We start from the raw sequence: 27021 nt of genomic DNA on the forward strand, positions 1-27021 counted from the left end.
TAGACCAGGCTCTACCCTCTGCCTTTTACAAATGAGGATGATAAGGGCCGAACGGCCGTCGTGATTTCTAGGGTCAAACGATACCATATGACCGCCTGGTTGTTAAATCCCACCCCTACCTCTTTCCAGGGGCATAACGTCAAGCAGGTACCCAATCTCTTCAGATCTCCGATTTCTCAGCCGTAAAGTGGGGGGTAGTAATTCTACCTGTCTCAAAGGCTCTCTATGATAATTTGATGGGGTGGGGGGGGGGGAGGAGGGCAGAAATCATGCCAAGTATCTAGTTCAGCACCTAGCATACAGTACACCCAAAAACTGTTAGTTGCTGATTTTCTTCACTGCTCTTGCTTCTGACACTGTTGTGATTTCTCATTCTCTTGGGGACAGGTTTGGAAACCAGACTTTAAACTACAGGCTCTTCTATGATGGAAAACACTTCGTGGGCGAGAAGAGATTTGAATCGATTCACGATCTGGTCACAGACGGCTTGATAACACTGTACGTAGAAACAAAAGCTTCTGAATACATTTCCAAAATGACAACAAACCCCATTTACGAGCACATTGGATATGCCACTCTGCTCAGAGAAAAAGTATCCAGGAGGCTGAGCAGGTCGAAAAACGAATCAAGGAAAACAAGCGTCGCAAATGAAGAACACACGGCGGTTGAAAAGGTAAGCACCGTGTGTGACAGAAACAGTCTTTTGTTTTTAATCTATGCTGAATAACGGCTTGATTCATTGTGTATGTGATTGACCAGAATGCTGGCAGAGACCCAGCCCCGCCCAAAGAAATCTAGAATTTTGTGCTAGAAGGAACCTTAGAAATCCTCCAGTCTAGGGGCGCCTGGGTGGCTCAGTGGGTTGAGCGTCTGACTTCAGCTCAGGTCATGAACTCACAGTCTGTGGGTTCAAGCCCCACGTCGGGCTCTGTGCTGACAGCTCAGAGCCTGGAGCCTGCTTCCGATCCTGTGTCTCCCTCTCTCTCTGCCCCTCCCCCACTCTCACTTTGTCTCACTCTGTGTCTCAAAAATAAATAAATGTAAAAAACTAAAAAAAATAAAAAAGAAAGAAAGAAAAAAAAGAAAAAGAAATCGTCTACTCTCACTGAGGCCCGGAAATATGGATTGATTTGCCCAAACTCTGACGGCCGGAGCCAGGACTTCACAAATAATTATTTGTCACTTTATTAATGTTTTGTGATGAAAATAGTCCTTGGTTTTAATGCCACTTGAGGCCTTCCTGGCTGCCTCTAGTTCCACCTAGCTACGCAAACACATGGTATTTGTGTCTTAGGACTGAGCGACCATGTGAGATGCACAGGTCAGCCCTCTCCTGAAGGTGGTCCTACCTAGATAACAGGTTTTACTGACAGAGGTGGGAGCCTTTATCGGTGATGATGGCTATCTCTGGGAGGCTTAAAAGACAGGCTGTCCTTTGCCCCAACCGAAGAGTTATCATGCCTCGTGAGGATTAGAAACTTCTAAGTGCGCGATGTTCAAGCTGGATGGGCGGTGGCAGGATGTGGCGAGGAAGATCTGATTTTCCTCTCCAGTAAGTTGCTGTTTATTTGAAAGGCACCACCACAGTTTGCTAGCAGGTTTTTTGGAAGTGCCCCTTTCGGAACCATCTGCTTTGCCTGGTCCTGTCTGTTTTCCACTGAAAGAAAGTGACAGCCAGTCACGCCGGTCAGCCCCCACTGAGTCTGTGCTGAGCCCACTGTCAAAGGCAAGCTTGGACTGGGACGGATATCAAGGAGCAGAGCAGAGTGGTGATTACTCATCCTTAATTAAACCGGAACGGCGCCCCCCACCCTCCCCCGTTGTCCAGTGTGGGCCTAAAGCAAAGGAACCTGAGGTTGACTGGCTGCCTTGGCTTTGGGACAGGGACGCACCAGAAATCACTGGAACGGGGAGGAGGGCAGAGGCAGGCAACGCGCGGTCCTGATGGCAGAGACGGGCACGATCTTAATTGATTTGCTGATTGAGTTTTAGAGCCTAGAAGAACCTTCCCCAAAAGCACATCAGCTGAGCAGCTGGCCCATGAAAAAATTATTTGCCATTTTCCTTTTTATAACTCCAGTGCCTCCAAAGCACCTGTTATTCTTTTACAAATAATTGACTTGGGAAATGGTGGGTCTTCTGACTGTTTACATTTTACCAAGGGGAAGGGAGGGGACTTGAGCCCTAACTTTCAGAGTTTGTTCTGGTTCAGGCAAAAGCCATTCCGTAGTCTGTTTGTAAAATCTGCTCAAAAGTAATTTAGAATAGAAAATCTGGAAGCTGACCTTCCCAGCCATGACAAATCAGAAGATGAATCATAAAATAAATCTCTGAAGCAGTGTTTATATTTCCAAGTCAGAGAGTAATGCCTCCAAAAAGGCAATCTGTTACAACTGCAGGCTTTACACTAGAATATTTCCAGGAAAAGAGGTGAATAGAAAGAGTGTCTCTTGTATGTTTGGGATGAGAGTTTGGGTTCTGGGTAGTTGAATTGGTAATTCTTGAGACTTGTCCTTGGCCAAGAGGGAAGTTTGGTCACTAGAAACTGACATTCCTAGATGCTATTCCCATAGGGAAACTTGCATGACAAAAGATGTCCTTCGTTGCAGATCATTTTGTATTTATTTATTACAATGAAATCTTGGAGGAAATGAATAATCAGGTTAATTATCACTTCAGATGAGCTTCCCAGCACACTTTCGCCTTTCTAGGGAAAGCTAAGCAAAGAAAACATTGAGAGAAGAAGTCCGAGTGCCGTGAAGGGTTTGATGGACAGGCGTGGCTGGTGTGGATTTTCTTGCCACTAACGATGCAATGTTTGGCTTTCCTGGGGACATTCGGAACACTGGGTCTGGTCACTTGCTGGAGGTTGCTCATTCTGTTAGAGAGTTTGTTAAGTAACTTGGTACAAATCCATCTTTTTCTCTCTGACCTGTATTGACAAGTGGAATTATTAAAAGTCTCAGTCTTGCCAGAAATTCTGTTTCCCTTAAGGGCAGGTCAGTGGACTGTTGCCATGGAGGCAGTGACTAGACAAGAGGTAGCGGAAGCTTAAATGGGTTGACTGAGAAGTGCCCGAGGCACCTGTCTGCTTCGATAATGGCGCATCTTCAAGGTTTTAATGAGTGAAATGGGTAGGTTTCCTAATAATTCTCAAATCCAGACAGCCCAGCATTTCATTTTCCAGAGTACTTAAACTTTGTTCACCCAATTATTTTATTGATCATTTCCAAATGAATCCAGAGAGAGTATGTTACCTGAAAATCCAAGAATATTATCAGTGTTAATTGGCATAAAGATATTACTTACCACATCAGATTTGAGTGGTTTCCAGATTTATCTCCTATCAAGATGGTTAGCAGTGAACTTGATTTTAATAAACTATAGATGAGGCGGGGAGGTGGGGAGGGTACAAAAAGAGTTGGGGTAGTTAGCCAGTAGTAATCCTTTCCTTTCTGATTCTTTACTTAATCGGTTTTTAAAATATTAGGATATTTAAGGGCCACCATTTTGGTGCATTTAATCAAAATGGTCATGCTCAGTGTCATTTCTTCTATGAAACTTATTTCAGAATTGATGACATAGATGGATTATGTACAGACCCTCAAAACCAGGACTATGAGCAATAGAACAGGATTTAACATTGGTTCAGACATCTATAGTTTAGAAACCAATTTCAGGGCTCCTGGGCAGTTGGTTAAGTGCCCAACTCTTGATTCTGGCTCAGGTCATGATCTCCTGGTTCTTGGGTTTGAGCCCTGCTTGGGATTCTCTCCCCCTCTCCCTGTGTCTCCCTTGCTTGCATGAGAGCACTGTCTCTCTCCCTCTCAAAAATAGATAAAAATATTAAAAAATAAATAGTTTATAAACCAGTTTCACACATGTGAAGTAATTTCTCATTTCATCCTCAGAACAACTGCCAGGCACATAGAGCAGGAATCATTGTCCCCATTTTACTGAAAAAGACACCCTGGCAGAGTACGGAACCAAACTCAGATTTCTAAGCCCCAAGTTCAGAGCTTCTTAAACCTACAGAGCAGTGAGGCCTCATTCTGTTCTCACTGCCCTGATTGCTTTAAGCACACACCCTTGGTTCTCACCATGCTAAGTCAGCTGATGCTAAGAATCACTCAATATTTACATGATCTGTTTTTTTTTAATTTTTTTTAACGTTTATTTTTATTTTTGAGACGGAGAGAGACCGAGCATGAACGGGGGAGGGGCAGAGAGAGAGGGAGACACAGAATCGGAAACAGGCTCCAGGCTCCGAGCTGTCAGCCCAGAGCCCGACGCGGGGCTCGAACTCACGGACCGCGAGATCGTGACCTGGCTGAAGTCAGACGCTTAACCGACTGAGCCACCCAGGCGCCCCTTACATGATCTGTTTTTAAAAATGCACTGCTGTTAATAGCTAAGCTTTCTTATGAAGGATACCCTGCTGAATCAAATACATGTGACAACAAATTTTCAATAGCCCATGTTTATTCAATAAATTCGGCCTGCTGCATTCAATTGCGTATATGTTTTACTGGATAAAAATCATCCGTACTCTTGACAGAATAAAAGCACAGTTTAGAATATAGCATATCTAACCAGCTTATTCATTTCATGATTTTTTGTAATGGCCGCTGTTAGGAAATAGGCTAAATGCCCATCAGCTGGGGACTGCTTAGATGAATTAGGGGACATCCATGTAAAGGAGTATCATGCAATCCAAGAAAAGGGTAAGCATATTCACATGTGCTGATATGGAAAGATTCCCCGGAGTTATTAAATGCAAAAAACAGCTTGCAATATAGTGTGTATAATGCGGTTTCGTTTGTGTAAACCAGGAGAAAAACAGTTTCGTGTATGTTTTTTTCTTGCAAAATGATAAACTGTCCCTTGACGGTACAAGACCAAGTGTCATTGGTTGTCTGTGGGGTGAGGAAGTGGGTATCTGAGAGGTAAGGGTGGGAAAGAGATTCTTCCTGGCTACTATTTCATACTCTTTGAATTTTGAACCATGATAAGTGAAGCATTCTATTCAAAAAATTAAAGAAGAAGGGGCCCCTGGGCGGCTCAGTTGGTTAATCGTCTGACTTCAGCTCAGGCCATGATCTCGGGGTGCGTGAGTTCGAGCCCCGCGTCGGGTTCTGTGCTGACAGCTCGGAGCCTGGAGCCTGCTTCCGGTTCTGTGTCTCCCTCTCTCTCTGCCCCTCCCCCACTCACACTCTGTCTCTCAAAAATGAACGTTAAAAAAATTTTTTTTAATTAAGTAAGAAAAAAAAGAATGCAATATGCTTTAAATTCACATATGTTAGAGCAAACCCTGAGTAAAACATCTTCTGTACTCAAGGCATCACATACACACATGCAGAGAGAGACCAAGCAGTTCCAGCCTCTGGACCCAGGCTGCTTTTTTCCACCCCTTGGCACGGGCCCTCCCCCACCCTGACAGCTCCCTCTCCACCCCCACCCCCCACCCCCACTTTCCCTTCATTTCTCCCTTGGATGGTTAACAAAGAGTCTATATGCGGCAGCCTTTAAACTAAGGTTGGGGACCAGAAGAAGATAACTATAGCACAGGACCAAAATCACCCAATGAAGACTTCCATGTGACGGTCCCGGAAATGGGTTGGATGTTGCTTCCTCGCTGGCATTGCTCCCCTGGGATCCTGCCCAGACTTCCCCCCATTTTTCATGCTCCCCCACGCCATGCCACCTCTGCTTTCTCAAGCAGTTCGGACCAACTCCCAGATTTCTCTTGCTTTCCTGTGGCAGCAAGGAAGCCCTCTTCGGTTTCTGTTTTTCTTCCTGTGAGATCAGAAGATTGACCTTTTCCCGGTTAAAGGGCTTTGAGCCTGGTTAGGATGTGCTCCTCTACAGATGCGTGGCTTCAAAGAAGAAGAATCTCTCCCAAACCCCACTCTGCCTATTTTCTTTTTGAAATAATTCCCTTCTTTGCATCCAAGGTGATCCTCTCGTTGTTTATTTTGCCGTTTCCCCCACACGAACCAGTCAGCCTGCCAGAGATTTTTGCCCAGCAGTGACATTACATTTCCCTCCACTGCCCTGGAGCAGGAAGGAGTGGCCACACCAGAGGACGGACCTCCAGGTCTTGCTGACCAACAGAAGCCTCACAAGTCAGTTGAGCTCAGACTGAATGGTTCTTTGTGCCACCCTCCTCCAAATCCCGCAATGGTACTTAGGAGCCGGTGGCCCTTGATGACATTTTGTTCATAAGAGTGTTGCTCTCACTGTTGTTGTTTTCATCTTGGAAATGCTATGATTTGCTTTGTCTGCAGGACAAAGTCCATATTCCTCAGCAGGACATTTGCAGCTTGTCTGAGCCTGGGCTCCCCTAGAAGCAGAGCCTGAGGCAAGGATTTGGTCCATTGGTAATTTGGAAAGGCATTCTAATGAGCGGGAAGGAGAAGTCAGGAGAATGAAACAGATGAGAAGCCAGTGGAAATGGACGTTATTGAGTTGGGCATGTTCTGCGGAGCCATCTGGAATTGCTCCTGAGAGGAATTGAAGTGGGGTGTTTACCACCGCCTGTCCTCTATTGGCTGAGGGGTGCTTGTGAGCTGCTAAGTGTCCTGCGCACCAGGCTGTGCATGTGGAGAGCCAGGTGGGTGCCCACGGGTATCCCAGACAGTTGCGTCAGAGAAGCAAGAGGTGCATGGCGAGGACAGGTGCTAACGGGCCACCCTGCCTGAAGGCAAGTGCTGCAGCAATCCCTGGGGCAGCAAGTGGTGAGGGACATTGAAAAATGAATGGAAACGCCCGTTGCAGTCCAGCCCCACCTCTCCCAGACTGTCTTCCACTGCTGGCCTCCCCCACTGGCCTGCAGTCCACAAATGTTCTTGTCCCCTCGCCTCCCCTCCCATTCCCCCTATGCCTGCCATCTGAAATGCCTTCCCCTCCTGTGATCGGTCAGTTCCTGTCCCTCCTTTAGCCTCCAGTACAGACTCTCTGGTAAAACCTGTTGAGGCTCACCCTCCTTCACAGACGCTGAAGGAATCACTCCCACCACAAAACAGCCCCAGAGCTTTGCACATACTCTTTATGATAACTTAAGAGGACACACAGCCCAATGGACAGCAGATGGCTAACTTTAAAACTTTAAAATAATAGACTGAACTCCCCCTGAGGAATGTGTATCCCAAATACACCAAGACGGTATCTCACAAGGCCCCCCCTTCCCTTTGGACAGCTTCTTCCTCCCTGGGCTGACTTGACTCCCTGAGGGCAGGAAAAGCCAGAGCCTGGAGGAAGAGAGTCCTGGAGACCATTTTGTGCAGTCCCTTCGTTTTACACGACAGGAAACTGAGGCACCCGTTAGTCGGGAGTATTTCAAAGACATCTCGAGGTCCTGAAGGCGTAGGTGGGAAAAAAAATGCAACTTAGAAATTCTCTTAAAGTTCAGATCTTTGAGGAACATCAGTTATACCTACAGGACTTCTATGTGAATGATTGAAAAGTGAAAAATGAATTCAGGTTACGGTTAGTCTAGAAGGTGTCCTAGCAATCAGAACCCAGCAGGAAATGGAAGACATAGTCACTGGGATGTTGAAGAGAATTTGATTAACAAGGGATTTTTCTCAGGGGTTGGGAATGGCAGGAAGCAGTTACCTCCCCCGTGCTGAAGGGACCAGAAGAAGACCCTGGGGTTATTGATGTCTAGTAAGAACTGGAGTGGGGTTTTCCAGACGAGGGGGACTCCCGTAAGAGAAGGGCTCCCACAGAAGGGGGGCTTGCACAGAAGGGGGCTTACTTAATTGGAGGGTTCCCACAGAAGGAGGGTTCCCGCAGGGGGGGCTCCCACACCGCAGGGGGCTCCTGCAGGAGGGGGGCTTGCAGAGAAGGGGGATTCACAATGTAGGGGGACTGTACAGGAGAGGCTCCCACAATCAGTCCAGGCTGCCATATCACACAAGAGGGAGGCGGTAGGGGAAGAAATAATCTGACTTCTCTCTCTCTCTTCTACCCTTGATCTCTTGCCTCTACCTTCCATTTGGGCAAACTGTACCTAAAGCCGTAGAGCAAAGTCGCTGGGGATACAGTCCACATGAGTCAGTCTCCCCACCGTGGGGATAGGCAGGACAGAGAATGAATTGAGAAAAGGGAGTAGAATATGGCAGAGGATAACCAACGCAAGGAGTGAATGCAGACCAGTTCCACTGCTCCCTGTGTTAGCGCCGTTCTAATTACTGTATAAAGTTCAAGTTCCGACCCCGTAATTGGCATTAATGCAAGATAACGAGGTTAGCTCTTTTCCTGGATGGGCTCCTCCCCTGTGCCATTGTGGAAAGGATCTTGGTTCTGGAGGGCGGACAGGCTTTGTGGCTTTGTTAAGGACAATTGATTCAAACGCCGTGTGGCTCATTGCCCTTCACCAAGCCAAAGAAAGAGCCTGAACTGTTCCTGTAGAAAGCATCAAGGCACTGAAAAGATCCTCTCACGTTCACAGGGTCTGGAAAACCTGTAGATCTGCCCCACAGGAGGGCCCTTGGAAATAATATGTAACTGACATAACCAGTCTTTTCTCAGGAGTGAAGGAAGATGAGTGTGACTTAGCTAGTAAATGTGACAGGTGCAGTAATGACTCTTCCTACCTCTCACACACAGAGTGATAAAATGGAGTGGGACATAATGCTGTAAGAATGGATTTGAACTTGGATTACATTTGCTCACAAAACCAGGTTTTACGGAGCACTATTTTACATTAGAATCCCCTAATGGTGTGGAATTGATCGTGCAGTCTGAAAGATAGTTGATTTGGCTGGGTCAGTGGTTCTCAAACTGGCTGCAGCTTAGAATCATCACCCTGGGAGCTTTAAAGAAGTACCCATGTTTGGCCTCTCCTGACTTCTTGAATCAAAGCCCCCAGCAGTGAAGTTCAGGCATCTCTATTTTTAAGGTTCCCCAGATGATTCTAAAGTTCTCATCCCCTGGTTAGGCAGAAGGCGGGACAGGAAGTAAAGGTTATCAGATACTTGAGGGAGCCTTTTCTCTCGGGGATACCTGTGCCACCTGCTCTAATGTTGCTTATACGTCCTAATTTAGATGTCTGTGTTCATTCTCTGCCTCTGCCTGCACACGAAAAGTCCTCCATGAAAACATTTTTCAGATAGTAAACCCCGGTGGTTCACAGGTTGGCTTTGCTCCTGGCTCCTTTTCCCAGATCACTGGCTAACATTTAAATGATGGGGGGAAATTAACTGGAATAGATTTAAAAGAAATTTAATGAAGGGACAAGGGAAAAAAAAAAATCCATGCCTCTTCCTTTTAGGCCAGCTGGTGGTTTCTTAGCAGCAAAGTTGAATAGAAGAATAACTAAATCCCCTGGGTTCTCTTCTATCAGAAAGCTGCACTTTTTACCAATTCCTCACTGTCAGTGATCTCAAGGTTAGAAATCTACAGGAACGGAAAGGAAAGTTATCCTGACCCAGTCAGTATTTGTCAGAGTAAGATGGGCCAAAGCCTCATTCACCCCCATCCAACATCTCTAGAATAAACAGCTCATTTAGAGACGCCTCGTCTGCACAAGTATTTTTATGTAAGCAGCGCCATCTAGTGGCTGAGAGTAGAGTTACATGCTGGTGACCATCTCAAAGGACTACGCTTAACAGATGTGGGAGTAATGAGCAAGAACAAATTTTCAGCAATGAATTCACTGAATCGTTCCCACTTCCTCAAGGTTTTATAGCACGAATCAGGCTATGCAATGGCTAGGGGGTGCCTTTTTGTAGTGCGTGCTCATTCTCTGTGTAAGCAGGTGGGCAGTTCTGCCAGCTTGGGACACTTAAATATAAAAATGGTCCCAGTGATCTGAGCCACTGGGATTCTGGTCCAGAGGTACCCAAACTTTTTGGCTTTTTTTTTTTTTAACGTTTGTTTATTTTTGAGACACAGAGAGACAGAGCATGAACGGGGGAGGGGCAGAGAGAGAGGGAGACACAGAATCCGAAACAGGCTCCAGGCTCCGAGCGGTCGGCACGGAGCCCGACGCGGGGCTGGAACCCACGGACCGCGAGATCGTGACCTGAGCCAAAGTCGACGCTCAACCGGCTGAGCCACCCAGGCAACCCCAGACTTTTTGGCTTTTTATATTCTCTTTAAAATTTCTGAGAACCCCAGAGAGATTTCATTTATGTGAGTTGTATCCACTGATATTTACTGTATTTAAAAGTAAAACTGAGAAAAATGTTACGTATTTACTCTTTTAAACATAGCCGTAATAAATTCATTGCGTGTTTATGTAAATGGCCTATTTTTTAATGAAAAATAACCCCGCTGTCCAAACAAAACAAAAACTGGTAGGAATATTGGCGTTATTTTACATTTTTTGTAAATCTCTTTAGTGTCTGGCTTAACAGACAACACATGGGTTCTCACATCTGCTTTTGTATTCAGTCTGCGATGAAATATTTTGTTTGAAGTGTAGGAAGGAGCTCTGGCCTTGTGCAGACCTATGTCATTGAAAAAAAAAAAGGAAGAATATGGTTTTTTGTAGCTGTTTAAGGTAAATCAGAGTTGAAAAAAAAAAAAAATAGACCAGGGTTGCCAGATGGCTCGGTTGGTGAAGCGTCCAACTTCGGCTCAGGTCATGATCTCCTGGCTTGTGGGTTCGAGCCCCGCGTTGGGCTCTGTGCTGACAGCTCGGAGCCTGGAGCCTGCTTCGGATTCTATGTCTGTCTGTCTGTCTCTCTCTCTCTCTCTCTACCCCCCCCCCCTTGCTTATGTGCGCTCTCTCAAATATAAATATTTTTAAAAAGCAGACTAAAACTTAACAAATGGTAGTTTCTAAAAAGCTAGTCACAATGTCAGTCCGTGGATGAGATAATTCATGAAAATAGTTTTGACCACATGGGGTCTCTGAAAGTATCTTCAGGTCCCTCACACTCTGAGAACTGCTGTTGTAGGCAGGACCTCTGATGGATGAAAAGTTAGAAAAGTTTATGTTTGTATGTCTCCAGGCAGGTGTTAAGGGAAATCAGTATGCCGTTTTCATCACCTTCGACTGTGGGCGGTAAATGATGCTGTCACCTAGGACTGCTCTCCCCCGGCAGAAACTGCAGTATTCGCCCTGATCGTGACCTCAGAGCTCTTCCCATTGGCCTTCGGGCGGGGGGGGGGGGGGGGGGGGGGGGAGGGCAGGGGGCAGCACAACTGATCCTGGGCCTGTGTCATTTGAAACAGCTTTCCAGGTGCTTCTGCTGTATGCTCCCAGTAAAGAACCACTCTTTCTGCAGAGATGAGAAATGGGCTCAAAGCTCAAGCTGACGTAGTGACATTGAACACTGGTGGGACGAGATACAACTTTAGGGAATCCCGTTATTTTCTTTCTTTGGCCCCCCTCTTTCTTACTCCTCCAGTGTTTCTCCTTCCACCCTTTGTGTCTCTCTAGTCAAAGCCTAGCAGTCTCCCCAGCGCCACCCCCATGGTGAGTAGCTCTCACCGTTGCCATCTAGAACCTAGGCACCATCTTCGGGAAACCGCACCCAGAGCTGCCTCGCCTCCCACGCTCCAATTATGTGCTTCTGGTGGAGTCGAACCCAGCCCCTGAGCCCAGAGGTGGATTTGTCATTCAAGGCAGACCCAAGGGGTACCATTTCCCTGGCCACTATGGTTGGTTCAAGGGTGGGCATGTGGTCAAGTCAGAGCCACTGAAACCAACAGACTTTTACTGTGAGTTTCAGAAAGAAGGCCTGCAGCCCTTTTTTTCTGCCAAGTTGGATTCAGCAGGAAGCAGAGTCTGGGTGGCCGAAGGCTCTTCTCTGAGCCTGAGAAAGTGGAGCTGGAAAGGGAGGGAACCTGAGTCCTCAGAACTTGGTCTGTGCCTCTACCTGGAGGCCTGGGAGGCAGGTCTGGAGCCTGCCACCCTAGGCTGGAGATTCCAGTCCTGTCAGTTACATTGGTCAATTAATTCCCGCATAGCCTTTTAGCTGTGGGAATGGGCGTGTGTGTTGAGTTTGGATGTCTACTGTCTTTGTAGCCAGAAGAACTCTAACTCATGCCACCCCCAGCAGCTGCCCGCCCCCCTTTTGTCCTGCACTTACTCCTCACCTTACTTGTCACCGTTACTGAGAAAGCGAAAGCTCTAGTCTTCGAATTCAGGTTCGTTTTCATTTTAATTGAGCGATCCACACTATTCTTCCTTGACGTGGAGATGTTAAATCAGAAAAGGGAACATCTCGTGTTGACCGAAGTGGGTAGGAATTATAGTACTTGGATGACCAGGTAGACATGGGAGATAACCCCAAAACCACTTTTGGAGTGCATGTCTCCATCTCTCACCTTCTGACCCTGCCCTAAGCATATCTCTAGACCTCGTCATAATTATATGCACTTAAATGAGATGAAGGCAATAGGTTAAAGAGTCCTAGTGAACTCTGATAAACCAGCCTTTTATCTATGCATGATTTTGCCAGGAATTTTTGTTTGTTTGTTTAACAAAATGGAAAGAAACACAGCTCCATCTACAGTGTCGGATCTGGCCAAAGAGAGCCTCTGTTGAACACAAGACCCCCCCAGATTATCAGTAAATTAGGAGACATAAGCTGGAAACCTCTAGCCCCTCCCCATTTTCTTGGAAGAAAAAAAAAGTCAAAAATCCACCTGTAATCTTTATGAATTAAAAGCTTAGTCTGTAAGAATTCATTTTTTTTCCCCCTCAGCTGTGGGGAAGAGGAAGGATTTTGTTCCCTGCGTAATTTCCATTGACATTCATGGAAATGAAATGGTCAAGGCTACATCTTGGGTTATTTGATTTCATTGCCTCTGGAACAGGTTGCAGAAGTGGCATTACTCATTTCTCAATAATGAAATGTCTGGCTGGGTTTTATGATGGTAATTTATAAATATCCCAATTGGTTTCGTCTTTCCTTATACATAATCACTTTGAAGTTTCCAGAAAGTTAATATTTCACTTTGTACCTAGTCTCTATTTATGAAGCTAATGAAGCCTGACCATCAGAAGAATAAGTTAAAGTTCACAAATGCAACTTTTACAGGTCTCATGTGACTTGGTGGCTTAAAAAAAAGAAAAAAACTATTAAGTCAGTTCCCTGTCACCTGCAGCAAATCTTTGGTTAACACTCAGACTGAGAGTCAGAAGTAAGACCCATAATTATGAGCTGTGCATGTGCTGACATGCCTTTAACAGAGTGAGGATAGTTATAGCACATGTATATAAATTACATGTAATACAATTCATGAAATAAGTGATTTCTATTATTTAGAATCCTGAATGAGTTTAGGAAAGTTACAATCACAAAAACCGCAACGAAGCATGGCTTAGTTTTTTGTTTTACTTTGTTTTTTAACGTTTATTTATTTTTGAGAGAGACAGAGACAGAATGCAAGTGGGTTGGGGCAGAAAGAAAGGGAGGCACAGAATCCGAAGCAGGCTCCAGTCTCCAAGCTGTCAGCACAGAGCCCGACGCGGGGCTCGAACTCACAAGCTGTGAGATCGTGACCTGAGCCTAAGTCAGACGCTCAACTGACTGAGCCACCCAGGCGCTCCAAGCATGGTGTCGTTTTTAATCCGTTGTAAACTGACAGTGTTTCACTTTGCTTTATACCAGTCTTCAAGTCTCAGGCTCCCTATTCTTTATCAGCCAGAAGCAAGAAAACTGAGGTTTGGAGGGGTCCAGTGATTTGGCCAGAGTCACAAAACCGGTAACTTGCAAGTCCTGGAAGTAGTTACTGGTAACTAGTAGTGGCTTGTTTGACCTCAAGGCTTCTGTCCTTTCCACTCTACCACACCGACAAAGGAAACCGATCTGCTGTGTGTCTAATATTAAAGCTTCTGGACAGAGCATGATATTGGGAATTGTTTCCCTCTTCACATATCAGTTCCCCATTCTCTCTGTGGATGATTCTAATCATCTCCTGCTCTTGACTGACTAGTTCTTAAGAAGAAATATGTATGGCCGAGAGAGTTCCCTAAGAAGACAAGGGCTCGTTACAGACAAGCATGCCTCCCTCTGCGATTTCAAAAGAACACCCTTGTGCACATCTTTTAGTCCCGAGCTCTGTGAGGTTGAAAGGATTTGGCAATATTGAAAAACTCCAGAGACTTTCGCCAGATCCCAAAGTGACGACTATGGTCTGCATGTTTTCCGTGACAAGCGTCTCACTTCCCACCGTGCTGGGAGAAATTGGGGTGAGAGGAAATTGAAACCACAGTTCCCCTCGTGGATGTTAGGAAGTAATGCGGGACCCAGTTCCCCCTCGTGGTAGTTGGTGAAACACCAGCTACAGTCCTGGAGTTGTAGAATGATTCGCGTGGAGTTTGTAATGAACTGGGTTTTTTTGTCCTCCCGTGAGTTGAATGTGGAAATCAACCGCGTCACAAGGAAAGGAAAGAAACACCAGCATTTGCCGAGCATCAACCAAGCCCCAAGGACTATAGGAGTGCTTTCAGCTTGTCATATTCTGTCCTCACAACAGGTCTGGGAGGGAGGATTGGGTGGCTCCAGTAACTTATTCATGACCACTCACCTGCTGAGCTGGGACCCAAGCCCTGGAGGTCCTGACTTGAGAGCCTCTTCAGGAGCCCCTGACTACCTGATAGTGAACTCCTTGGGGTGGCACGCATGGCCTTTCATGATCTTGTCCCCTTGCCCTCCTCTATTTCTTCCCACGAGCTGTGTCCCAGAGGCCAACACCTGTGAACCATTAATGCGTCCTGAGCAAACCAACTGATTTCATGCCCTTCAGCATTTACCCCGAATTTCCCCTCTTCAGGGCTCCTCCTCTGCTCCCACCCAGCCCCCTGCTTGACTGAGGGAATGCTACCTACCTTTCTAGACCAAGCTCAAGCATTTCCTGACATGCAAAGTCTTCCTCAACCCCACCCAAGCCTTCCGGTCATGCTTCCTTTGGCTGCCTCATTGTGACTTAGCTATAACTCGGATTGCGCTGCCCTGGAGGGGCTGTTCATTCAGTCATTCACTCTTAACTATTAATAATTAGTAATAACAGTCAGATAGTCATTGAGCACCTGATCTGTGCCAAGCACTCTTCTCCCCCTAGCTGACCAATCCCACTTACAAGGACCAGCTCAGGACGGGCCAGCATCAGTCACAGGCACAGTAAGTGAGCCCCTGGGTCTCTGCTAGAGCAATTAGGGAAGAGGCGTGTTCTTTTCCCTAAGAGGGTCATTTGAGCAGTTCCAGCCTTGGTCTACGAGCCAATACATTTCCCTTTCTTTTTTGTTCTAGTGCTAGTTTGGGTAGAGTTCCTGTTTCCTGCAGCCATAATAGCTCTAACAGAGTCCCAAAGGAAAGCAGGCGCATGCCTAGGAGAGAAGGACCTTCTAGCAAAAAGGAGGAGCGTGGCTTGGCAGACAAGAGGGTAAGGTAGAGTGAGGGAGGCTGATGAGATGGGAGAGCTTGAGAAGGGCCACAAGAGCAGGCTGAGAAGTCTGGACTTTCTGCCTGAAAGCTTAAGGAGCTACCAGAGACGTGACTTGATGTCAATGTGGCAGGTGTATTGGAGGAGAGAGAGACCGGGGCAGCATAGGAGGCGGAGGTGGGAATACTGGCACATCTCCAGGTTCAATTGCAAAAGCCAGTAGCTGTTGACAGTAGCTGTTGGCAAGTGTTTAAAGGCCAAGCTTTTCCGTTTTTAAATGGTGGTGCTATTCTCGAAGCTAATGATCATCCCACTCTTCCCGATTTCAGAAAACCTAAGTGTGGGAAATGGTTTCTCACAAGTTTCCCGGGGCGTGGGAGGCAAGGGGAGAACTAGAAACCTATTACCACACTTCTGCACATCAATTGGGCCCCACAGAGCTGCACTGGCCCAAAGGGCTTAAATGTTCAAGATGGGACCCTCTGTTCTCCAGAGCCCTCTGCCAGTGGCCCTTAAACATATGCTCTGAATTAATATTTGTTAAATGAATGAGTGTGTATTCATCTCTCATTCCATCGTCCATCAGCAAAGAAAGAAATAAAATGTGTACCTTTCTTTAAAGGCTGTGGACTTTAGAAATAGTCAATATTGAATTGGTAATAAAATAAAAATACTCATTAACCTGGACTTCACAAATCCTGACCTTTAATACCTACGAAAAATTTACCAACTAATTAAATAGTTTACAGCATATTAAAATGGAAATGGTTATTACTTAAGAGAGCAAAGGTTTTCTTCGAACTCAATGAGAGTATGTATATAGCTAGAATGGGGTAAAAAGAGGTCAGCAATGTTCATGCTGCTAATCACATTTTCTCTAATCCAGTGGTTCTCAGAGTTCAGTGGTTCTCAGAGTTCTCAAGAATCCTCTGGAAAGGTTGTAAACAGACAGATATCCAGACCTCACGTCCATCATTGCAAATACAGCAAATCTGTGCTTGGGCTCAGCTTCCCAGGAGACAAGGCTGCTGGTCCAGGAACCACACTTTGAAGCCACTGGTCTCATCATTAGAGTAGGACTGTTATAAACTAGATAAGGCAACTCCAGAAATAAGGCAACATGATAGTTGATTAATAGCACATATAATTATTAAACATCTAATAATTGTTATCTATTATGTATATTATTAATCAACTATCATGTTGCCCTAGTTCCGGAGTTGCTTTATATATTATATAATATATTATTATTCCTTAATAATATATTATGGAGAATATATACTTGTTGAATATTATGTGTAGGGTAGTGTGTGTGTGTGTGTGTGTGTGTGTGTGTGTGTGTGTATTCCCAGCATTCCTTTTTTTTTTTTAAAGTTTATTTACTTTGAGAGTCAGAGAAAGAGCAAGCAGGGGAGGGGCAGAGAGAGAGAGAGGGAGAGAGAGAATCCCAAGCAGGCTCCACACCACCAGCACAGAGCCTGATGAGGGGCTTGAACTCACAAACCATGAGATCATGACCTGAGCCGAAATCAAGGGTTGGATGCTTCGGGCACCTGAGTGGCTCAGTCGGTTGAGCGTCTGACTTCGGCTCAGGTTATGACCCGCGGTTCGTGAGTTCAAGCCCCACATCGGGCTCCCTGCTTCCAAGCATGTCAGTGGAGAGCCCACTTTGGATCCTCTGTCCCCCTCTCTCTTTCCCTCCTCCACTTGGGCTCTCCCAAAAATAAATAAATATTAAAAAAAAAAAAAAAGAGTCGGATGCTTCACTGACTGAGCCACTCAGGTGCCCGTCCCAGCATTCTTTATACCTACTCTCCTAGAATATAAGCAGATATTCTCCAAGTATTTACTGCTTTTGTGCGACATGTTTCCTTCTGTTATGAAACTCTCTTTTTTGGTGACCTCTGAAAGGCAGCTTGCTGCAGAGAAAGTGCCCCACAATGGTTAAGAGCATGGGCTCCAAGCCAGTTGGCCACATGGCCCCGGACAAGCCACTTAAATTCCTTGTGTCCTCTGTCCTCATGTGAGAAGAATTATGACACCAGCCTCATGTTTCTTCCTTCATTATGACCTCTGAACACCCCACGCACTTTCCGGCCGCCATGGCCTTACTCACCATGAGCCCCTCAGCCAGAACACTCTCCGCCTTCGTCACCTGCCTGTACCCCCTGCCATGTCTGTGATTTTCCTCCCAGCCTTCCTTCATCCCTTCCGACCCTGCACGGTGCTGGCACAGAGCAAGCCCTCCACCAAGGGAGGGCCTGTCCAGCCCACCTTGGCGCTGTCCCCAGCCCCCCTTTCCCTCCTTGCACCCCTGGCTGCACCTTCTAAGGGCCCCCAGCTGTCCTCTGCTGGGAGCTGTCTCATGTTGATCTCTGTGCTCCATTGTGAACGTTATAAAGGGCTGACCCCTTCAGCTCGGCCACCTTGCAGGACTTACCACAGCTAACGACTTGTGTACTTCCTGGGCACCTCACCAGTGTTTGTTGGGGGAAAGGAAGAGAAAGAAGGAACGAGGAAGGATGGAGGCAGGAATTCTCCCACACCGTTCACCGCTTATGTAACCTTTCCACCATGACTTCCGAAACTCGAGGAAAATCCACTAGGTAGAAAAACCTAGAAATGATTTAGCTCAAACCTTATGAAACGGTTGGTGTATTTGATCATTTTTCTCCTACAAAAAAAAAGGCAATTTCATGTGGCTCAAACTGATATCTATTTAATATGAGTGCTTTGATCCTAGTAAGTATAAAACGTTATACTCGCTCAGCCCATACTCAATATGCTGAATAATCATTATTGAGTCTACGGCAGGAACGCCGATGGACTGAAATCCTGGGTTCTGAAGGGCCAGACAGTATGATGTATCGGAATAAGAGAATCCATTGGCACTAGGTGGTAGTTCTTTTTAAATTTCCTAGGAACTGGTGACTCTTACACCATTCGTGTGTGTGTGTGTGTGTGTGTGTGTGTGTGTAAAACAGTTCTAGAAAACCCAAAAGCAGCTCTCAGGGTCAGACATCTTGAGGGTTTGTGTGTTCATTGGTGAGCCAGATGGCCCGAAACCCTCACCCTCGTTCTAGACCTGTCACAGTGCCCCGAGCCCACTCACGACCAGATTAAAACCCAATCTAGAGAAGCAGGTGGGTCCAACACCTTTCTTACACTTTCGGTGAAGGTCAGCTTGAGTTCATTTCTCTCGTACCGTAATTGCTGTTCTGCCATAATCACTAAAGGCTGATCCACAGCCAGCCTGAGGCCCCCCTGCACAGCCAGCACTCCTGGGCTGTTCAGATTTTCAGTCTGTTCAAGGGCGGACTCCCCAAGTTATAAATTACCCCCACCTTCCTGCCTTTGGGCTATTTTACTGCCTCTTAGAAATGTCACCAGAGGAAAGGCTCCGGAAAGAAGTGAAATTCAAGGCAGAGCATGTAAAAGGTTTTGTGCAAAGAGGAAGTTGAGGCCACTGGTTAGAAATCAGTGGGTTTTCAAGTCGCCGTGTTCCTACCATCGTAACTACAGGCCAGGCAAGTGAGGATCGGGGCAAACAAAGTTCATTAGTGACCGTGCCTTCTCCGGCTTTATTTCCTAAGCTCCAGCGCGCCTTGTTTGACAAGAACATTCTAATGCAGAGAGGGTGACCTAAAAATTAAAAATAGTAGCTTGTGGAGAAAGCCAAAGGGAAAAGTTCTCAGAAACAGGTATGGATAGAATGGGCGCAAACGACTCTAAAGGCCGGTATGCACCTGTGCATCTAACCCACTTGGGCAGGTGCCGGGAAAGGTCATCCCAGTGGGAGCATCAAACTTCTGGCCCATGGTTTGGACAAGAGCGCCCCGTCCTGGCCACAACCACATTGGAAAGAAGACAGTTATTTGAAAACCGGCCAGTATTCTGCTCTTCTCTTTCAGAAGGGAAGACCTGAAGAACTTTAGGAAAGTAGGCAGACAGCTTTCTCAGCGAAAACGCTGTCAGACAAGCAGAACACAGGGTTTTCAGTCAAATGTTTGGTGACTGTTAACCCGGAGACTACTCAGAAGGGAAGTATTTTTACGCCCCATATGGACATAAAATTCCCTGCTGTTGTAGAAAAATGGGTAGAGTTCTGCTTTGAAATATCTATCCCCGCTTTCATTTAACCCAACAAGTCTTAAAGGTCACGGTTCATATACATACTCTGTATACATTTCCCAAGCAAGGGTGTTTTAAGTGGCTTTTCCTTCAGGGGTATGTTTGCTAATTTTATTTTAATCCTGGTTTTAGTCCTTCCTTGTTGCTGTTGATCTGTTTTTTTATTGGCACTTATTTTTTTAATTTTTTTTAATGTTTATTTATTTTTGAGCAAGAGAGACAGAGTGTGAGAATGGGAGGGGCAGAGAGAGGAGGAGACCCAGAATCCGAAGCAGGCTTCAGGCTCCGAGCTGTCCGCACAGAGCCCGACGCGGGCCTCGAACTCCCAAACCGCGAGATCATGACGTGAGCCCAAGTCGGACACCCGGACAACTGAGCCACCCAGGCGCCCCTTGTTGATCCATTTTTTAAAAGAATGACGTGGCGTGAAGGTGGGGGATAGAGCGTGCCGTTAAGAGCATGGGCTACGGAGCTGTACTACCCAGGTCAGGTCTGTTCCTTCTGTCTGTGTGGCCCAAGGCATGTCACTGAACCTCTGTCAGCCTGAGCGTCCCCTTCAGTGACACCATGTACGTGAAGCACATTCAGGGACAGCAGATGCCCCCTGCTAGCTGTGCTATAAATTCCAGCCACTGGTATACTGCTAGTGTAGAAGGCATTTCCAGAATCATAGTTAAAAAATTAAGACTTTGAGTGATATTTCCTACATGGTTAAGTTCAAATTAAAAAAATTTTTTAATGTTTATTCTTGAGAGAGAGAGAGAGAGAGAGAGGGCATGAACAGGGGAGGGGCAGAGAGGGAAGGATACACAGAATCCGAAGCAGGCTCCAGGCTCTGAAATGTCAGTACAGAGCTGGACGCGGGGCTCAAACTCACGAACCACAAGATCATGACCTGATCCGAAGTTGGACGTTTAACCGACTGAGCCACGCAGGTGCCCCTAAGCTCAAATTTTAAAGTTGTTTCCATGTCTGCTAGATGGCCTGTGTCTGGCTGTTGCTAAATGTAACTGACTCTTCATAGCTAGAGAAATAGCCTCAGCCGAAATTGTCCTTCACAAATAAAAAGAAGACGAAGAAGAAGACGAAGAAGAAGACGAAGACGAAGAAGAAGAAGAAGAAGAAAGAGGAGGAGGAGGAGGAGGAGGAAAAGAAGAAACATTAAGGGAGGCAGGATACTTCACATAGTTACTGATGTTTTCAAAAAGGAATATTAATTTAGTGAACTGCTTGCTTTACACATATAAACACTACGGAATCATCTAGTGTTTCCATGAGATGTTAAGGCTATTGGCTGTGGTCGAATATTTCTATTTTACAAAGATAAATAGGTTTCTTTTGTGCAAGACTTCTCGATAAGATTATGTAGGAGAGGAATCACCTAGAAGGATCAGAGTGTGAGTGGTACCCACCCTTATTTGCCCATAGAATCCTTTCAATGCCCAGCATCTCTCAAGACTGATGCCCTGAGACCAGGCTTTGGGAAAAGTGGGACCAAAAGGAAATAAAAAATAGAGGCGGCATTCCCACATGCAAGGGTCTACTTATAACTCACAGTTATGGTTCCTTCTTACACGTTTGCCTTATAAACTCCACTTCCTTCTTTGGTCTGCTGCAGGCGATGTTCCTGACATTGGCCTGTCCCTACAAGGCTCCAGCTCTCAAGGTGTCAGACAAAATGTTACGGACAAGATCTTACTATTGAAATGGGAGCACCACCCGAATGCCTTGGTTCCCAGAATCATAGAACCTTGGCATGCAGAGGGGAGAGAAGAGAGCAATGATTCTCACATTCATTTTCTGCTGATCACATACCACCTGTGTGTCCCGTCAAGACCAAAGGGCCCATTCCTCAGTTGTGAGCGTGTTCCTGGCAGAAGCCCTCTGCTGAAGAAAGGGGCTTTCCCCAATGCCCGTCGGGGACAGCCCACATGCAATGAATGACCTGCTAATGTGGAGAGACAGACCTCAGTTTCCTTATTCCAATTCAGGACAACCCCGGAGGACCAGAACTCCCTGGGTCAAGGATTGAATCACAGCAGCTAGTGTCTCCCCTGCCCAGTCCTGCTTCCTTCCCCTGTCCACAGGTATTGATCTGGAGAGTGCTTCCCCGTAAACATTCTGTGCCTTGTGCCCACCCTGGAGTCGGCTTCCCCGGGGAACCTGACCCACGACAGTCTTACAGCCTCACATCTCAGGTTCCCTACTGGAGGTAGAAAGTAATCCCGCTGTCTTCTTTTCAATTGAATTTAACGCCCATCTCAAGCTTCCGTCCTTCCTAATAGTGATTCCTTGTAGTCTTTGTCAATTCAGGGATTCCCTCTCTCCTCTCACCATGGGGCTACATCTTCTTTCCGTGGACCTCAAGAGTTGTCATTTCTCTGTGCCGGCATCCACTGGGACCCGTCCGCTCACCAGTTTGTGGTCCACACCCCTGCTTCTTGGCTTAGCTGCCAGTTCTCTCCCGGCCGACCCCCTCTCAGTGCCACATCCTCGACACTTGCAGGTGCATGGGGAGGGACATTCTGTTGCCTCCCACCCAGGCTGGGCTACCTGGACACAGTGTGACGTGGCTGAATTTGCTGCTGTAGCAATCGTTCTTATAGCGGGGGAAATGTGCCATGTGTTTATAGTTCCACTGTTTAGCCTGGAAGGTTCTATTCAAAGTAAGCAATTTAGATTTGTGTGGAATGTCCTGGAAAAAAAAAAACACAATTATTTTTTGTTGTCCCCGGGTGAAAAGGGCCATTGCATGTGTTCTCCTTCTGCGGAAATAGATTTTAAATTAGTTCCATACAAACTTCTACATTCCTTGAACATAATGTTTTGAGCACCTTCCGTTGGCGGGACCTCCTTCAAGGTTCTGGAGACACAGTGGTAAACGCATACAGGCAAGTCCCCTGGTGGAGTTTAGAATCTCTTCCCCCTAGGATGCTTTTGGTAGGCGTTTGGTCCCTCTAGAGCGAGGACATCCTTAGCAGTGATCTCAGCATCGGGGCCACCAACTTGGTAGCATTTGCCCTTCATTCCCCCTGTCATGCTTATGTGAGATCTCACTTGCAGAGGCCCTTTCCCAAGGGGACATCAACACTTCCTTCTGCTCAGTTGACTGTCACAACCAATGACTCTGAGTAGTCAGCAACATTGAATTTCTCCACGAATTGGCAATCCCCAGGCCACATCTGGCTGCCAGACATGTTTTGACTGGTTTGCACACTGTGTTTTGTTTTTTTTTTTTTTAATAGCGTCATTTGGGAGATTTTACAAACCAACCTGGATTTCCGGTTTCTCTGTTTGAAAAAGAAAAAAAAAAGAATCAAAATATCTAGTAGTCCAAGGTGAACAGCCTCATACGGCACTAAAATTACTCAAGGCTAGAAGCCCCACCCCCCTTCGGAGGGGGCATGTTTTTTGCAGTTGGATACAGTTTGGTAAATGAGCCACCCCTCCCTCCACTACTAGGAACAGGCCACTGGGGGCCTTTCCTGGAGGATTTCACCTTTACGTGAACAAAGACTCACAAAGCTGCATCCTGGGCCTTATGACATTGGCCCCACCTAGTATGGTATTTGCCTGACCGTCCTTTGCATGATGCTTTCTACCTTTATCAAACTATTTTATGAGAAATGGTCGTGGGATGCTCACTCGCTAGGAACCGTGACATGGCACAGTGTGTCACACACGTTATAATGACCTCTCTGATCGTCATTAGCTTCCATATGAGATCTCTCTTGTTCGGGCCCCTTTTAGGCAATAAGGATGTGCACCTTGGCCCTCTCTTGGGCCCATGTGGCTCTTTTGGCCAATGACTTGTAACAGGAGATTATGGGTATCATTTCCAGATCATGATATTATCTGCTGGTTCGAGACCCTCCAGAACACTCTTTCCTCCCGGTATGGTAACCTGGCAACATCTGAGATGGTGCTGCTGACAACCCCAGTCCCCCCAAAAATGAGACATGGAACAGAGCCCCCAGCTCAGCTAAACAACGGAAGATGTGCAGCATGAATGAGAAATCGATGTTTGTTGATAACGAGGAACTGGCATTTGGGGATTCTTTTATTGCTGTAGCAGACCCGACCCTACGTTGAATGATACAGCCCACTGAGGAGATTTCTCTTGGAGAACTAGGAAAATTCTTCATCTTCTCAGTAGCTGGTTTTCTTTCGTCTTATGGATCCCAAGAATGTTCTTTAGCTTCTCAATCCCAGACCCATCTCCTACAGGGGTATAGGACCTTGTGACCTTGTGACCACAGTCGGTATTCTAGCTTTCCCCCTAAGTTTAATCTTATTTTTTTCTACTTCTTGTCTTATGGTAAGGAAGCTAATTTTTTTTTTTTAAAGAAAGAGCAAGGCATGAAAATAAGTAATGGTTTCCAAATAGTTTACTTGCAAATATATCTGTATGTCTCCCTTGAAAAAAAATCAGTTTGTATTAAACTAAAAAAAGAAAAGCCCTGAGAATCTGCTGCACATGTTTCACAGGGTCTGAGCATGGGAATGGTGTTTGATTCTGGGATTTTCTAAGATTTCCTTGTAAGAGTGGACCAGGAGAGAGGTTAATGGATTATAGGACTTTGGCATTTTTACATCAGAAATGTTGCCTTAAAATATGCCTTCACTTTTCTGTGGCTTATGATAATAAACTATTACTAGTTTTATTTTTATTTTTTTTTAACGTTTTTATTTTATTTTTGAGACAGAGGGAGACAGAGCATGAACGGGGGAGGGGCAGAGAGAGAGGGAGACACAGAATCGGAAGCAGGCTCCAGGCTCTGAGCCATCAGCCCAGAGCCCGACTCGGGGCTCGAACTCACGGACCGCGAGATCGTGACCTGAGCCGAAGTCGGGCGTTTAACCGACTGAGCCACTCAGGCGCCCCAGGATTACTAGTTTTAAAGTTGCCAGTGGTAGATTGAAAATGTTTATAAGGAAATAGGTGGTTTGGTTTTTTTTTTTTTTTTAATTCATTTTTATTTTTGTAGAAAAACCTGCTCGTATTTAGGACTGTTTGTTACGAGTTGCTAGGAATAGACACTTAAGAACAAGTCATTCTTGCTTAAGCAAGTACCCTGAGACACATACAGTCTCTCTTGCATTGCTCTATTAGTTTCCTATTGCTTTGTAACAAATTCCCATAAAATTAGCAGCTTAAAACACTCATCTATTAACTCACAATGCTGTAGATCAGAAGTACAAGCAGACATAGCCAGATTCCCTACTTAGAGAGTTGGAGGGCCCACAGGAGGTGTGGACAACCGGGTTCTCACCTGAAGGCCCTGGGGAGGAATTTGCTCCTAGTCTCATTCAAGTTGTTGGCCGAATTCAGTTTCTTGCAGTTGGGGGTCTGAGGTTCTTCCTTCCTTCGCTTGCTGTCAGGTGGGTGTGGTCTGTGTTCCTAGAGACCACCTTTACTCCTTCTCACATGGCACCTCTGTCTCCAAATCCGTCAGTGAAGTGCGGTCCTTGTCACCCTTCACACCAGACAGCAAAGGCATCCTGCTTTTAAAGGACTCATGATTATCCACCCAGACAAGTTCTCGATCTTAAGGGTAATCAATGAGTGCCCTTAATTACATCTGCAAAATCCCTTTCACCATATAACATAATCATGCAACTCAATGCCACGTAATATAATCGGGGAAGTGACACCAGGCGGCAAGGTCATGAGGCCATCTGGAATTCTGCCTGCCACACCCCCTGACCATTGTATCACCTCTCTTCTATAGTATTCAGGGACTCCTTTTCACCTATTTATTTCCTATCATCTCTCATATTTTCTGAACCATCCCCAATTGGCTGCTACCCTTATTCTGTTTCAAGCAAGCAAGTCATTGGTACAAGCAAGTATTCGTTACGCATGTCTGTGTTGCTTGTCTGGAGCCTACGTGGGAAGGTGGTGCTGGGAAATACTTAGGCAAGAGGAGTAGGCAGAAGGGTGAGCTCTGGAGCCAGACTTGTTTACTGGCTGTATGACTGTGTATAATTCACTTTACCTCTCGGTACCTCAGTTTCCTCACCTCCAAAATGTAGACTAGAAAAGTAACTACTTCATAGGACTGTTGAGAGGACTGAGTAAATTAAACAGCACCTGGCTCAGTGTTGCCACTACATGAGTTCATGTTTTCGTTAGAATAATTGCGAGCTGCGGTAACACATAAATCCCTAAACCTTAGTGGCTTAATGCAACCAAAGCTGATTTCTCACTTGCATTATGGTTCTGGGGGTGGGGGTGGGGGGTTGGGACAGGTTTCTGGTTGGGCAGCCTTTCGTGTAGTCAGTCAGGAACCAAGACTCCTTATATCCTGGGTGTCTGTCTTGCTCTAAATCACTGGGTCTCAAAGTTATGATCCAAGGACCCTGCGGTCCCTGAGATCATTTCAGACTATTTCCACAAGGTCTCTCCCCTTTTCTAGCTGTTTATCTATGAAGGTCTGGATTTTTTTGTGTGTTCTCCAACCCAAACAACACAACAGATGGAATATAGAAGCACATGTGAAAATCCAGCTGTCTTCTATTAAGTTAGACATTCAAGAGAGTTGCAAAAATGCCACTTTTGTCACTAGATTTTTTTTTGGAGGGGGCCGATGTGGTTAATTTTCATAAAAACATATTATCCATATCAACATTTAAGGCTTATAGTATTTATATGGTTTATTTTTATATTTATTTTTTACGTTTTTCTTTGTATATTTATAGTATGTTGTTTTTTATTGTTTAATGAATTAAGTTTCTTGGTAAGCCTTAAAAGAAGAAACCCATAGCAACAGAAGCTTTCTGGGATTCTACGTAAATGTTAAGAGCGTAAAAGGGTTCTGAGACCAAAAATTGGGATCCAGTGATGTGGATCATAGGAGAATCTTCCATTCGGCTGGCAGAATGAGCTCAGAGGATCACGCTGGGAGGCGCCTACAGGCCAGTCTTAGAAGTAGCACATTATCTCCACTCATATTTCATTAGGTGGAACTTAGGCACATGGCCACACCAAACTAAAGGGAGGCTGGGGAACGTAGCTGGCTGTTGCTCAAGAGAAAGCAGAAATGGGTTTGGTCACCACCTCAACAGTCTTTACCGTATTTGATTATTCATCAAAGGTTTATGTATCATAAGCATCTCGCTTAGTGTTTTCCAAGGGCGATAATATTTGTCTAAACATACTCAGGCAACTTCAGAAAAATTTAGAATTGTAACATGAGCTTAGTTTTTGCCTTAGCAGCGTAGAAGTTGGCAGAGACTTATCTGAAGCAGCAATGCATACACTTAGCCAAAGAAGCAAAAAGAAGAGATATCGGCCTTTTTAGAACCAAACCCAATCAGGTGATTAAACAATAACAGTGAAATGTTCTATAAACACTTGTGATCCCTTTGGAAACTAACAGTGAGGGATAACTGGAGCTAGACTGAGAGGCTCTTTTTGCTTTGTCTTGTCTTGTTTGTTTTTAGTTTGGTTTTCGCCTTGATATGTCACACCCCTCACACAAAATCTACTTTGTAGGTTGGGAAACTGACGACCTTCAACAGCCTACATCATGGATCAGC

At 45.7% G+C, this 27021-nt stretch overlaps 1 protein-coding gene across 2 annotated transcripts in view; it reads left to right on the plus strand.

Moving 5' to 3' along the window:
• Positions 1-27021, plus strand: part of CHN2 (chimerin 2) — a 300454-nt gene that overhangs the window by 195780 nt on the left and 77653 nt on the right. For both annotated transcript variants that reach the window (XM_019443693.2, XM_019443694.2), the window contains exon 6: positions 388-673. In XM_019443693.2, coding sequence (XP_019299238.2) covers positions 388-673 — 286 coding nt within the window. The remainder of the gene's footprint in view (positions 1-387; positions 674-27021) is intronic.

The sequence above is a fragment of the Panthera pardus genome, unplaced genomic scaffold (assembly GCF_024362965.1).
Source record: "Panthera pardus isolate Hobbes unplaced genomic scaffold, ASM2436296v1 HiC_scaffold_8, whole genome shotgun sequence".
NCBI classification, from domain to species: Eukaryota; Metazoa; Chordata; class Mammalia; order Carnivora; family Felidae; genus Panthera; species Panthera pardus.